General features: G+C 43.2%; 1 protein-coding gene across 3 annotated transcripts in view; it reads right to left on the reverse strand.

Moving 5' to 3' along the window:
* The window catches only part of RUNX1 (RUNX family transcription factor 1), a 227,616-nt gene that overhangs the window by 43,616 nt on the left and 169,547 nt on the right, over positions 1-14,453 (reverse strand). For 2 of the 3 annotated variants that reach the window (XM_066619865.1, XM_066619866.1), the window contains one exon: positions 9,161-9,352. In XM_066619865.1, coding sequence (XP_066475962.1) covers positions 9,161-9,352 — 192 coding nt within the window. Of the gene's footprint in view, positions 1-9,156; positions 9,353-14,453 lie in introns of all 3 variants that reach the window. The other variant, XM_066619867.1, reaches the window with a different exon arrangement.

The raw sequence follows: 14,453 nt of genomic DNA on the forward strand, positions 1-14,453 counted from the left end.
CCAATCAGGCAGCCATGACAGTGGGGTGTGCACTGCATTTTGTGATAGAGAGGTAGTCACAGAGGCCTCTTCAAGGTTTGGGAACATTTGTTCCCTTACCTCCAGGCTGCATTGTGGCTGCACAAATACTAGAAAGTTGGATAGGATTAGGCCCTTATTCATTAGCAGAATGTATCCAATCTCTATATATTCATCAATACAAAGGATACAGTTTTTGCATTCCTAGGATTCATTCCTATTTATTAAAGTGTGCAATCCTAATCCACTTTCTTGCACCAACATAAGGGCAATGCAACTCAGAGGTAAGGGAACAAACATTGCCTTACCTTGAGAAGGCCTCCATGACTGCCCCCCAACTGCAGGATGCAGCACATGTCCCACTGACATAGATACGCCAGTGTTGGAAAGTTGTTTAGAATTGCACTCTAAATGTTTTGGACATTTGGCTAGTCAAATTGAATTACTAAAAAAACAGAATGATATACTTGTTCATTCTTAGTGGGTCACAGGGTTCTAAAACAGTCAGACAGCCCAATTCTGACCTGCGCTGGAACAGGCAGGCATAGGTTAGGAGGTAGCTGAAGGGCAACTCAGGGTAAGGGGATATTTTTCCCCTTACACTGTGCCGAGCTCTAGCCACCCTTATGGGGCTACTTCAACCTGTGCCAGCAAATTCACTAGTGCAAATTTGAGCAAACTGCGTAAGGCTGCTCGGACCAGGCACAGAGGTTAGGATATGTTCTAGGCCTGATCCATCTCCTGGCCTGCCCTCCCCCACCTACAAATGCCCTTCCCCACCTGTGATGCCCTCCTGCCACCCTTTACCATCCCCTGTACTGGCCCGTCCAGGCTGGTGCAAACCTACCCTCTTAAGCCAGTATGGAGGCTGAATCTGGCCTTGCTAGCTCTCATGTAGCTGCGAATGTGCTTTACGGCACATTCACGACACTCCTTAGCCAGGGCAGGGGGCCTCTGCTGGTCTCTCTCCAAGTTAGGATTGTGCTCTGAGTGCCCCATGGGCTTGGCCAGTGGCATAGCTAAGGGGCTGCAGGGGGTAGCAATTGCACCGGGCAACAAGCTTTAGTTGGGCAACAACCTGAGCTTGACACTAGTGGCCAAAATTGTGAACACCTTGGTATTTTCAAATAATACCATTGTCTTGTATACAATTTCATGTGGAATTTAATTCAGAATACAATGAATCAAACTGTGTCAAAATAGCTCTATTCTACCAAAAGTTATAGCCAAATAATCAGAAAATAAAAACACAACTGCATTATGTAACAAAAACTGGATTTTCTTAAACTAGAGTTTAAGAAACTGGAGTTTCTTTCAAAACCAACCAATGAGACTGATTGTTCCAAAAGCCAATTAGGTGTTATTATGATACAGCAGGGAACCAATAAGGTGTTAATACGAATCAGCTCTAATTCCATGTATCATAATACAGTTACCCCTGCTAACTGAGCAAAAAGGCACTTTTTCAAATCGTGCTCCTTTTATATTTAGCAGGGGGAGAATAACTGTTCCCCTTCATCCCAGCACAGTGTCTCTAATGCAGTGGTTCTCACACTTTTCACACCAGGACCCACTTTTTAGAAACAGAATCTGTCAGGACCCACCAGAAGTGAAGTCATGAAAAGAAGTGACAACATCAAGCAAGAAAATTTTTAACAATCCTAGGCTGCAATCCTACCCACACATACCCAGGAGTAAGCCCCACTGACTATCATATAAAAGCATATGAAGAGTAGCCTATTAAAAGTATAAATCTGTAATATTTCCCCAAATGCAGTCACATACCATGGGAGCATCAAGTCTAATAAATTAAAAATACAATACTGAAATGAATGGGGACCCACTTGAAATTGGTTCGTGACCCACCAAGTGGGTCCTGACCCACAGTTTGAGATCCACTGCTCTAATGACTATAGGGCACACTTTTATTTATTTACTTAATTAAATTTGATTTTGTTGTGGAGGAGGGCTACAAAATCTTTGACCCCTGGTAGCAGGTGCCTTAGCTACACCACCGGGGGGGGGGGAGCGGCAGAGCAAGTGGGTGGTGAGCTGCTGGGGAGAGGGGATGGATTTTCCCCCATTTTTTTTAAAGCCCAGGCGTGAAATCACTTCCAAGGCATCATTCTGAGCTTGGCATTCTGAGGGCTATGCCACTGGGCTTGGCTCACCACAAAGTCTGCCTGAGCTGTGCTTCTGCTCATCTCCCAATTTGGCACACTGGGGCAAAACCAGAACATGGCATTGTGTTGTAGTTTTTACTACAGTAGTCTCTACACAGGGGACAGGCAGGATATAAATTTTTAAAATAAATAACTAGACATTTTGAATTGACTTGTTAAGTTTAGTGATTTACCATTTAACCTCCAGATCTTCACAAAGTCCTATCAGGATGGAATGTTGCACAAAATGTGGGATTATCATGTAGCAGTTTTGTTTAGTGTTTTGCAGCAGAGGATAGAGAAGATGGCTGTACCAGCTGGAGAAGCTGCCCAAAGCTCCTGGAAATGAGCCCTTGCACAGCATAAACCCTAATTTACCCTCTCTGCTGCCTTCCTTTCACTTAATATAATTGACTAATGGCCACAGAAGTGATGTTGCAGGAGGCTATATGAATCTAGTGCTCCATTGTGTCCAAGGGTGGGTCTCTCCTTCAGTGAAGAACACATCATGCATATCCCTTCTACTCCAGTGCAATTCCTAACTCACACTCTGTTGTTCTCCTAGAATTCAAAATGAGACATCAGACATGAAGGTAGACTAGGAATTGTGGAAGTGAATAAATGTCACTGGAGGAAGAGATAGATCTCTTACCCAGTGGGCTTGCAAAAACCTTGAGCCTGCCATTGGTCCTTGCTGGCAAATCAGCTCTGTGAAAATGCAGCTCAATACTAAACTATATTTTCTTGTAAACTAAAAAAACTACACAATTGACTAAAAAAAAAATAAAGAAAACAAGATGATTACTTGATGCTAAACTGATGCCATCTAACCATCCAGTGTTCCTAGTAGCTGAAGTATGCAAAAGAACTCATTTTTTCACTCACAGTACTGCCTGCTGCTGAGCAGTCATAATGCTATCACTTAAGCATGTACGACTGTATAAAACAATGGTAGAAAAAAAAGCTGATTTACTTGGTAGTATCAGAAGCAAAGCCAGTGTCCATTCAAAAGTTTTTTAGGTATGCTCATCCAATGGTGGGATGAGACACACTTATTTATTATACATACTTCCTTGTACAATGCAATATTGTAGTGCTATCTTATCATACCACTGCCACATTCCTAAACATTTGCACTGGCATATCTGCTGTTGATGCCTCTGTAGCGTCACTGCAGTGCAGCTATAATGTCATGTTTTTTGGCAACAGTGCAGCCCAACCTAAGCAGACAGTGTACTCTAGTGCAGTAAAACACAGGATTGGGCTGTAAGTCACTGAGCAATTTGCTACTATGTCAATGACTGCAGGCAATCCAAAGGGTTTTTTCCCAAATTCTGATGTATACTTTGGAATAAACTTTGCAAAGTCTAAATGGCAAATTCAGGCCAAAGAGGGAGCAGAAGTACATTTTCCAACAAGCAAATACTAAATCATGTATTTAGTACATGTTTTTACTCATTACTCATGTAAAATTACTCATGTAATTTTAGGTAGGTGATGCTTTATGACCCAAAAATATAGAGCATAGCGAAGAATGAAGATGACAATGTTGAAGAGCTGGTGCTTCCCCCTGTGGACTCTGGTTTTTCCTTTTGTATTGTGTTCAGTAGATAGAGAGCCCACAGGCAGGAGTCTTTTTTCTTTTATAGCAGTGGTTCTCAAATTTTTGGGAAGTTTTACTCCCAGAATAAGTCTTTGTGGGGGAGGGGCAAGGGCAGCAACACAGTCCCCAGGACTGCGTCACTAAGGGGAGGCAACGGGGGTGCTTTTACTTAATGTGTGTTAGGGCAAGCAGCAGGATGTGCGGGGAGCCCAGCGCAGCCTTCCATGGGTCTCCCCGAGGCTTGGAATCTTCAGAAATAGCAAGCGCAAGCCACTTCCTGGCTGCATTCACAAACCGGAAGTGGCTTGTGCTTGCTATTTCTGAAGATTCCAAGCTTCAAGGAGCCCTGCAGAGGGCTGTGCGGGGCTCCCTGCACCTTCTGCTGCTTGCCCTAGCCCAGTGGTACTCAAACTTTTCCAGCCAGTGGCTCCTTTGACCCCTGTGGCTGTTGACCACGACTCCCCATCATGTTCCTGAGGGTTGGAAGTGACATCATTAAACAGGAAGCGGCCAGAAATATTAGCTATATTTATTATAATATAATATTAAATATATATTAACCATATTAATATTAATTATATTTAATCATATCATTCATTAAATGCAGATCTTAAAAATAAAAATAAACATGCTTTATAAATGATCAGCTGCTGATCACTGTTGGAGACAGGATGCTGGAGTAGGTAGATTTTGTCTGGTCCAGGAGGACTCATTTTTTTAAACTTTGTAAACATAGCAATAGAATTATTTTATCAAATGAACTTTGTGAACAACCTGTCTGACCAACATTACACACACACACCCCTGTGGACCCAATCCCACTAGTCATTTCTCCCATTCTCCTTGGATAGGATTGAACCCTTTATTAATTTAATGAAATTAAATTTTTCCAGCAGCTGGTGGGGAAAACAAAAATAGACCATGAAAATATATCAGAGCTGATAAGGGTTTGGTTAGGAAGCTGATTTGTCTCCTATACTAGGAGATGCACAGCTCAAACCTATGCACATCTACTCAGAAGTAAGTCCCATTAGAGTCAATGGGGCTTACTCCCAGGAAAGTGTGGACAGGATTGGGCTGGCAATCACTTCATCAATGGCTGATAAGTATTCCCTTCAAATAGCAAGATTCATCACTTTAAAAATACAGCCTTTCCTCTTCAGTCAAACAATATTAAATAAATCACTTTAAAAACAGTACCCTTTTTCTGCTCCTGGCCAAGTAAAGTGCGTGCTTGTTTCTCCCCTCCCCCTTTGCCAACTGCATGGAAACAACTTTAAGGGGAGGGGAGGAAATCGGGAAGGTTTGGAGATTGAAAGGGGGGAGTAGAAGAGGGAGGGGGTTGAAAAGAGAGATTTCACTTTGATGAGAAGCAATCCCAGGCTGGGAACTAGGAACCAACCAGACAAGGATCAGTGAGGGTTAAGGACTGCAAGCAGAGCATGCTCAGAAGAGGGCAGGGCAGCAGCAGCCACTCTTGCAGCTGAGCAACTCCCATTTCTTCTGCTTTAAAAGAAAGCAGACTGTATCACTGCGAGAGGACATCCTACGCCTGAATTCCTGGTGCCGCCCTAAAGAGCCGGGCCTCACAGTTTGAATAACACTGCCCTAGCCCATAGTAAGTAAAAGTACCTCCCCACCCTCTTAGCAACATGATCCTGGGGATCATGTCACTACCTCTCCCTCTTCCCCCGCCCCTTAAAAGGAAAGGGAAATATCATGACCCACCAGTTTGAGAACCACTATTTTATAGCATCTTGATGGTTTATGTGCTGAATGCACTGTAACTCCTAACAGCACCAAACCGAACACACCAGTAATCCTAGTTAAGTTCGGAAGGGTAAACTCAATTTAAAAACAAGTGTAAACTACTCTTTACAGAAGGTACAGACAGAGCAGAAGACTGATCAAAGCACTAGCTTCTAAATTGGGGTGGGGGAATACTAATAGCTTTCTAAGAAAAGACCCCATGTCATTCATCCTAATTTCAGGCATGCTTAATTATGTACGTGTGTAAGACCTTTGTACAATGTAGTTTAGAGATCAGGGTATTTAATCAAGTCATTCACCTACTTAATTTCAGCTGCTCTCATGATGACAGATAGTTGCAAAATAAGATTTCAGAAAACTACCTAAGGCAAGATTGTTTTAATTTGTTTGTATTATATGGTCTGGAATTATAGCTGGAGCCAACCTTCAGAGATACCTCCTCGCAAAATATCAGCTAGAAAATGAGCTTGTTATCTTTAAAGCATGCTCAGTCCTAATCAGCGTACATGGAACTAAGCTTCATTGCCAGCAGTGAGAGTCAACCACCAGTTAAAAATATTTAGGACTGGTGTTACTATCCAAAACAGATCTAGTATAGTGTAACACTACACCTACTCAGAAGGAAATCCCATTGAATACTGTTGGGCTTACTTCTGCATCAACATGCATAGGACTGAGCTGCACATGTACTTAATAAACAGTGTTCTTTGCTTGTGAAATTGGGAGTCAGAACTATTTAATTTTTTAATTTTTTTATATTTGTGAATGGCTTCTTGCCAGTCTCCACTCCTCTTAACTTTGCAGAATCATGTATGGCTGCAGCTTTACTACTCTTGGAGCTGCTGGAATGAAACAGTAGGTTTCAAAGTCCATTTGGAAGAGGTACTAATTATGAATGTTTACAAAGTAACTGTGTTGTGTCTTGTTGCCTTTTTCAGCAGTGCTGCTTTATGGCCAAATGTCTCATTACAGTTATAGCAATTTTACGACAGTTTTGCAGCATTTGCTTACATCACTTCTGCCTATTTTCTATCAAAACGAATGCAGGAACCTGTCAGAAACATGGCCACCTCCATAGTGCAACTCCCTGGTGATGGTTGCTTGATAGTATAAATACACTTACACTTCTGCTAAGTACAGAGTACTCAAGTATATACATTATTTTGTATAATGTATATTTGTATATAGAATTTTGTATATACAGGTGCAGCCTATTTATCTGTGGATTTGTCTCAATGAGAATGGGGTGGGGTACTGAATGTCACACACACCTTTGCCTCCTTTCCCCTGCGCTGGTGTCTCATCCGTTTCCAGACAGCCCAAAAAACTGCAAAAAGGCTCCGCCTCGCCCAAGCAGGGAATAGCCCTGGAGCCCTGAAAGAGGTTCCTCTTGCAAAGGAATAATAACATTCCTGGAGCCCCTGAGCCAGTTGAGGATGAAGAGGGGAAGGGGGAGCAAGAACCTCTGTAGCCAGAACACATGCAGGGAGGTGGAGGTCTCTCTCTCTCTCTCTCTCACACACACACACAGGGGCAGGTGCCATTGCAACAGAGGGGATTGCTTTAAAAGAGAAGAGGGGATTGCTTTAAAGAACTCAGGGAGTGTTTGCTGAATTCCCCCCACCCCAGATGGTGCAGGCTATCACAAAGCCTTCCCACCAAGCAAAGTATGCTATTTACAGCCCAATCCTCTCCACACTTTCCTGGGAGTAAGCCCCATCGAGTGGAATGGGGCTTACTTCAGAGTAGAAACACTTAGGGCTGGACTCTTAAAAGATCAGCATCCCACCTGTGAAAGAAGCTGGGCAGCTGGCAACGGGGAGGGCTCAGGAGAAGGAGGCAGGAGAGGGGGTTGCTTAAAAAAACTCAGGGAGTGTTTGCTGAATTCCCCCACCCACCCCCCATGATGCAGGCTCTTGGGAAGCCTTGGAGAGACAGGTGGCAGTGAGCAGAGAGTTGAACTAAAAGTCCCAGAATGCTCCGGGGCAGAGGAGTTTCCTTGATGGTGGTTGGGAGGGTTGCAGGAGCAGCAGCAGCAGCAGCAAGGAGGAGAAGAACCTGCAGTATTGTTGGGAGGCTGCCTGGAACACAGAGGCTTCCCAAGCAAGCTCACCATTCCAACTGTGAAAGAAGCAGGACAGTTGGCAACAGGAGGGCTGAGTACGGAGGGGAAGGAATTGAGAATAGCTGCCTTAGTTTCCTTCCAACTGGAAGTCTCAGGCTGCAGCCTATTTGCTCTATGGACTCTAACTCTATGGACTCAGCACAATGCGTTTTTTGTTAATCACACCGAGTCATGGAACAGAACTAATGTGGATAAATAGACTGTACTTGTATGTTCCTTGTTAAACACAGGAGGGTCACAGGGTGGTCTGCTGTTCCCACATACAAATTTGTATCCCCTTAACATAACGTTTTCATGGTCACAGTAGCTGTGGTTAAATAACTGCATATTTTTTCACCCTTTCAAAGAGCTCTTATGGGTGCAATTTGCTTCTAAATTGAGCATTAGACATTGGTATGGGGGCAATTTCAATTAGTATAGACAGTTCAGATTAATTTGCCCAGATAAAAGGAAATGACCCTAAATATGTCCTCTTAAAGGAAAAAGAAAAAGAAAAGAAAAAGAAAAAGCAGTCATATGTAAAGGAGTAGATGTGTACATTTCTTTTCAGTGCATGACAGATATGGAGTAATATATATGAACTGGTCTAAACTAAGACTGTAGCCACCAGTTACATTAAATGTGTGGAGGATGGAGAAAAATAATACGTATAATATGAAAAGAATGCTATGTGTGAAAATATGTGAAGTTCCCTTTGGGCTAGTAGTGACATTTTCAGCTCATTGAAATCAATGGCCAAACCTCTTACTCCAAACTAGCAGCATTGCACCTTTTTGGTCAGAGTAAGGGCCAAACTACATACTACTGTATTACCCAAAAGAATTACACATTTAATGCAAGTGTCAAGTGTGCAACAAAAGCTCCAAAGCTATTTTTCCTAGGGAATAGCTGCTTCAGGAGTTGATCTGGAGCTGAGAAGTGGTGGGTGGTGGAGAGGTGTTTAATCCTTTCCCTGCCCACTGCTCCTCTGCAACAAGTACTCCTCCTGAAGCTGCTTTTTCTTTTCCCCCTTGGAAAAGCAAACATCAGGTAATTGTTACAAATGTATACACGTGTAGTGTGGAGTTCCACTCTTAAGTTGCTTGAGAACTAAAACCTGTTATGCTTATATTTTGTAATGTCACAATGTTGTTTATTAGGGCATACCTGTTGCATTTGTTGGGGACACACACACATGATCATCCAAATGAAAACATGTGTTCTACAAAAGAGTCTCTCTCTCTCTCTCTCACCAACAAACTTTTATAGCTTTTTTTAAAACTCAAAACAAACTTGATCTTTTCTGGTACATTGCTTTTTGCAGTTGTCACCCCCCCCCCCCATCATCATAGCTTCTAGTATGTAAGCCGTACAAAATACAATGACAGAAAAGCATCCTGTAATGCTGTGCTCATGCAGCATATTAGACTAATCATGATTCCAATGTCAAGGTGTAAACTTCTATGTCGGGGAGTGAGGGAGGGAGAAAGTTCAGGTACTTACCCTGAATCTGGCTCTGAGGTTGAGGGTTAAAAGCAGTGGTGTGGTTCAAGGAAGCTCTCGGGTTAGGTGTGGGGGTTGGGTGGTGTGGGCTGACCCTTATGGCTGTGCGACGCAACTGCTCCAGTTCACTCAGGCGCTCTGAAAAGGACAAACTCCCAGGCTTTGTCTGATCGTCTACTTTCTGACGGTGTCCTATTGTGGGAGGGGGGGGAAAGAAGATGAGAAAACGTCTGACTGACATACCAGAATTTTGTTGATGTCTTCATAACTTCTCATAGTTGTCAGAAAGTCAACAATTTTATGTTGGCTAGACATATGAAGGGCCCTGTCCACCCAAATGTCTTTAGTTTCAGTGAGACTAACTGAACTATAACTCAACTGAAACTAAAGTCTTCATGAAAAACCCCAGTGAAGTCTAAGTACACAACTGCATTGGCTCAGGTTCTGTGTGCTATTAGAGGCCCAATCCTATTCAACTTTCCAGCGCTGATGCAGCCATGCAATAGCATATGTGCTTCATCCTGTGGCGAGGCGGCAGTCGCAGAGGACTCCTCATGGTAAGGCAGGGGTGCTCACACTTTTTTGGCTCGAGAGCTACTTTGAAACCCAGCAAGGCCCGGAGATCTACCAGGGGGGAAGGAAGCGTCTGACAGACACCCCCTCTAATGTATGGAGCCCCTGCTGGAGTCTAGTCAGTTTCGTCAGTTTTGTTGCTGCATGCCTGAAGAGCAGCTAAAGTGTCAGTTTCAGTGTCAGTTTAGTGTCAGCTAAATATGTCAGTTTCGTCTAGTCACTAGACGAAACTGACATATTAACAGTTTGGAGAGACAGGGCTCCGAGATCTACTCATTTTGCCTCGCGATCTACCGGTAGATTGCGATCCACCTATTGAGCACCCCTGTGGTAAGGGACCATTTGTTCCCTTACCTTAGGGCTAAATTGCGGCTGCATTGGTGCTGGAAAGTTGGATAGGGTTGGGCCCTTCAAATCTCAAGGAGGAAAGAATAGATCTCAGAGAATAGCTCACAGAAGGGAATCTCACCTGGCAAAGCAGATTTTTCTGTTTCTGGAGGAAAAACTGTTTGCTCTGGAGTTTTTCCTCCTTGCTGTGGTGTAAAGAGTCTTTCCTCCAGAGGAAGGAAACCTTAGAATACAACCTCTGGTGTCCAGTTTTTGCAACACCTATCATTCCATTTTGTTTGTAACACTGCTGATAGTATTGCTGATATGCCCCATTTAAGCACCTAATGTGCTGGCTGTCCCATTTAGCTGTAGTCCTAGGTGGTTATCCTCTTTGCCAAATCATCCAAAACACCCACTGTCAACAGTCTCACCAGCTATCTATCTCCAAGTATCCTATAGCCCAGTGCTGTGCTACCTCGGCTACTACTGTAGAATCACTGATTTAGATTTTTGGGATATAATATATTCTGCTACCAGCCAGACAGTTAATAGTTGAGATCTCACTCTTCTGTATCCAGTGGTGACAGAATATTGTAGTGAGTAAGGACATCTTTGTTTCTTTATGCTATAAAGAGTATAGCATAGTGGAGTATAGTGAGGCCCAGAATGTCAGATGGTCAATGGCTGCCTCTTGATTGAAGTACTTGGTTTGAGTCCGTGGGAAAATGTGCTTGGGAAAAATCCAGCTAAGACATTAGCACACTATCATTCTACAAGCACTGTTCCTAATTCTTCAACTATTCACCAAGCAGAGTGCAAGGAAGGAAAAAAAGGAAGGAATTCATCTTTGCTTTTCAACAACCACGTTTGTGGTTGGTTGATGATCCAGTGCAGTAGTACGATATTTATTCATGCACAGAAATCAAAGCCAGATCTGAGACAATGCATATTGCCACACTTGTGATAACATGATGTGGACACATCTGATGATGTCACAGATATTCTGGCTCTTGAAGGATAGGACTTCTACCAAAACATGCAAGCCTCATCTCTGAGAGTAACTGCATTTACAGGCCTGATGTTCCTTTTCCACTCTATTTCCTCAGCTGATACTTTATTTCTCACATTCGGTCCTCTTTTTGGGGGGAGTGTTTTTGAAGTTTCTGAGATGAGGGTATGAGATATTTTAGGGAGGAGCCTCTCTCCAAAGTCAACACAAAGACCTGTGCATCTTGTGTGCAACACAGTCACTGAAAAATCACTACATCTAATTCTTTTTGCCCTTGGGAGTTTTAAATAAATTCTGAACACATAATTACCTTTATTTTTTTACCTATTCATCAAAAGAATAAGTAATCCTGTCTGAAAAGTTAAGTATGCCCCTTGCTCTGAAAACATTCTTTTGTACAGTCATAACATTTTCATGAAGAAATGGGGTTTCTTAAAAATTCTAATAGAAACACACTTAAAAAGCTGTGTCTAGTAGTTGCTAAAATTAAATTTTATAACTTGTGCCGAGGTTCCAAATCTGAATGACTCGTCTCTTCTTCCTCCTGCCAGACCCTTTGGCACAGCTTAGTGTGTCTCAGATTCCACACTGAGCTATAAATTATCACAGGAATGAAGGAAAAAAAGCATAGTATCTAGAAGTGATTTTATCATTACACCCATTAGCCCACCCTGCTTCCCTCCTGCTCTTGCTAAAAAAAAAAAAAAACTTTCATCTGATACTTTTGTAGTTCAAATCCAAGTCTTTTTAAAAAAATTTGTCAGTAATGCTAATCTGAACTTGGTTTCAAGACACCTGACTTGAATGCAAACATTCTGAGCAGTGGCATCACTAGGATTTGCGTCACCCGGTGCAGGAGGCCTGCGTGTCACCCCATGCAGTGGGCGGGGTGACGTAACATCTTGATGTACCATCGGGGCCCCCCCACTGGTTTTTTGGCTGTACCTTTTGATAGAACACTGATCTTTCAATGTAGTTTGTTTCATTGCATTCTGCATGAAATTACACACTGATTGATATATAACATGATGGTATTATTCCTCCAGTCCAGGACCCATTGGATGTGATGTCATGGCCAGAAGTGACATCATCAAGCAAATTAAAATAAATTATTGTTAAATTAAAACGAAAGAAATAATTAAATAAGGGGGAGCCAGCCCTGTTCCACCAAGTGAGTTTTCTCTGTAGTCTGCCTGCAATAAGACCCCCCAAAAAGAATCAGTGAGATTTCCAGCCCTCCCCAGTGCCCAGTTTAAAGTCCTTCTATTTCAAGCACATCAATACAAAGACCCACCTGGCTTTACAAGTCTGAGAACCCAATCCTATGCCTGTCTACTCAGAAGTAAGTCCCATTGGAGTCAATGGGGCTTATACCCAGAAAAGTGGGGATAGGAGTCCAGCCTCAGAGCCCAATTCTATGCATGTCTACTCAGAAGTAACTCCCATTAGAGTCAGTTGGGCTTACTCCCAGGAAAGTGTGGGTAGGATTGGGCTGTGAGGGAAACTGCAAGTGCAAAATAGAAAACATTCCCCTTACCAGTTCAAGCCTCTTTGTTGGTCCTTTTTAGTGGGGGGGGGGGGGGAGGCTGCCTTCTGGGGCTTTTGTTGTGCTCCAGTCCCATTGGATTGGAACCATTCTGATGTCCTCACATTCCCCTTTGCCTGGCCTGACCACCAGCCAAGGCACGTCTGCCTACTTGCGAGTAAACACTACGTGAAGCTGCTTCGCTTCCCATAGGGCTCCATACACTCACAGCTGGGAGGGGGAACCTCCTTCTCCGGTGTTTTTTGGGGGCTGCACTCACTGGATCAGGACCATTCAGGTGTCGTTGCATTCCTCTCAGCCTGCCCTTTCCGATGCACTAAGGCATGTTCGCTGACTCGCGAGTAAACGCGCGATATGGCTCGCTTTCCTTAGGGCTCCATGCATTTTTCCTTCCAGTTTTTTGGCCATAACGTTTGAAGGAGCGATCTCAACGGGGAGTTTTGCATTGCGTTCCGCTGGCCATTCCGCATCCAACGGTGTATGGCATGACGCGGTAGCTCCTAACGGCGCAATTTTAGCATGTTACCCCCCGCGCCTCACCCCCCCGCGCATCACCTGGAGCGGCCCGCACCCTCCACACCCCCCTAGCAATGCCACTGATCTGAGTCATGCAAGCTCTGTACGTTTGCAAAATGTCTTCGGTGTGATTATTTGCAGCCCCAGTCTCATAGCCTAAACATCCTGTGGCCAGTTTTAGATTCCAGAGTAACATCTACTAAATCTCCCAACATACAAAATATGTGCCATTGAAACAATTTATGTGCCATTCAAGCAATTTATGCATTTAGCTTAGCACACTGTGCCATGCCTTCCCCTTCAAGCTTTCTTCCATTTTCTGCCAGGTGAATCTTGAACTTTTTCAGTGGCTTTGGGAATGATCTTCCCAAGCTTATCTTTTCTGTTGTGGTAATTAACTGAAAATCCACTGAAGTCTACAAAAGTAATTCTGATGGATTACATGGCCGTTAGATGAAATCTTTGCTGATCATTGGGCACGCACACATGCACAGCATTTTTAATTGACTCCTAACAATGTTACAGAAAGCACTTGCATGTGAATATCATGATTAACATACATCATCATATATGCCATAGAAAACATTTGTGTGTAGGAAGTTTTAAGCATGTGAAGCAGCCCATAATGGTAGATTGCAGCTCTGATAGGTATAAATTTTCTTGCAGCCATTAGAAGTACCTCAAAGCCAGCAACCAAAGAGTAACATCAAATGTAGCGTGTGGAAATGCATGTCAGTTATCTGCAAAAGCAGTAAGAATGCAAGGCAAACAGATGGCCTTGAAATGTAAATAACTATACATTGCAGCCTTAGATGAAATCTAAGATGAAATCTTTAGAAATCGTTAGATGAAATCAAACCTGTGGTATGAATACCACTGGTTGAGAAACACCGACTTAGACGAATTTCCCAGTTTGCCTCCTGCTGAGCTTGATGCTTCTTACTGGCTAAGGTCCTCTGAAAAAAGTTTCAAAGAGGGCACCTGTTGAATACTACTCTCACCTACAACCCTGGACCTACATTTCCATGATCTTAAAGAGTTTCCTGGTCAGAAGCTGTATAAGGTTAACTTGAAGAAAGCACATTTCATTAGTTGACAGATACCCTTGAAATAAACCAACTGCAGTCTAGAGGGGGATGCAAAGCAGAGTGTATTTATTCATGTTGCTGTTGCATTTCCATCCACTGATGCTTCAGCCCTTCCACACACTATATGCACAATTCAGCAGCATGAAAAATAAAGATTTTCCATGGATACAGATTGATTCCCCCCCCCCCCACAAAGGTTGTTGCAGAAGCAAGCTGCTGGAAAACAGCTGC

Source organism: Tiliqua scincoides, chromosome 3 (genome assembly GCF_035046505.1).
Source record: "Tiliqua scincoides isolate rTilSci1 chromosome 3, rTilSci1.hap2, whole genome shotgun sequence".
In the NCBI taxonomy this organism is placed as follows: Eukaryota; Metazoa; Chordata; class Lepidosauria; order Squamata; family Scincidae; genus Tiliqua; species Tiliqua scincoides.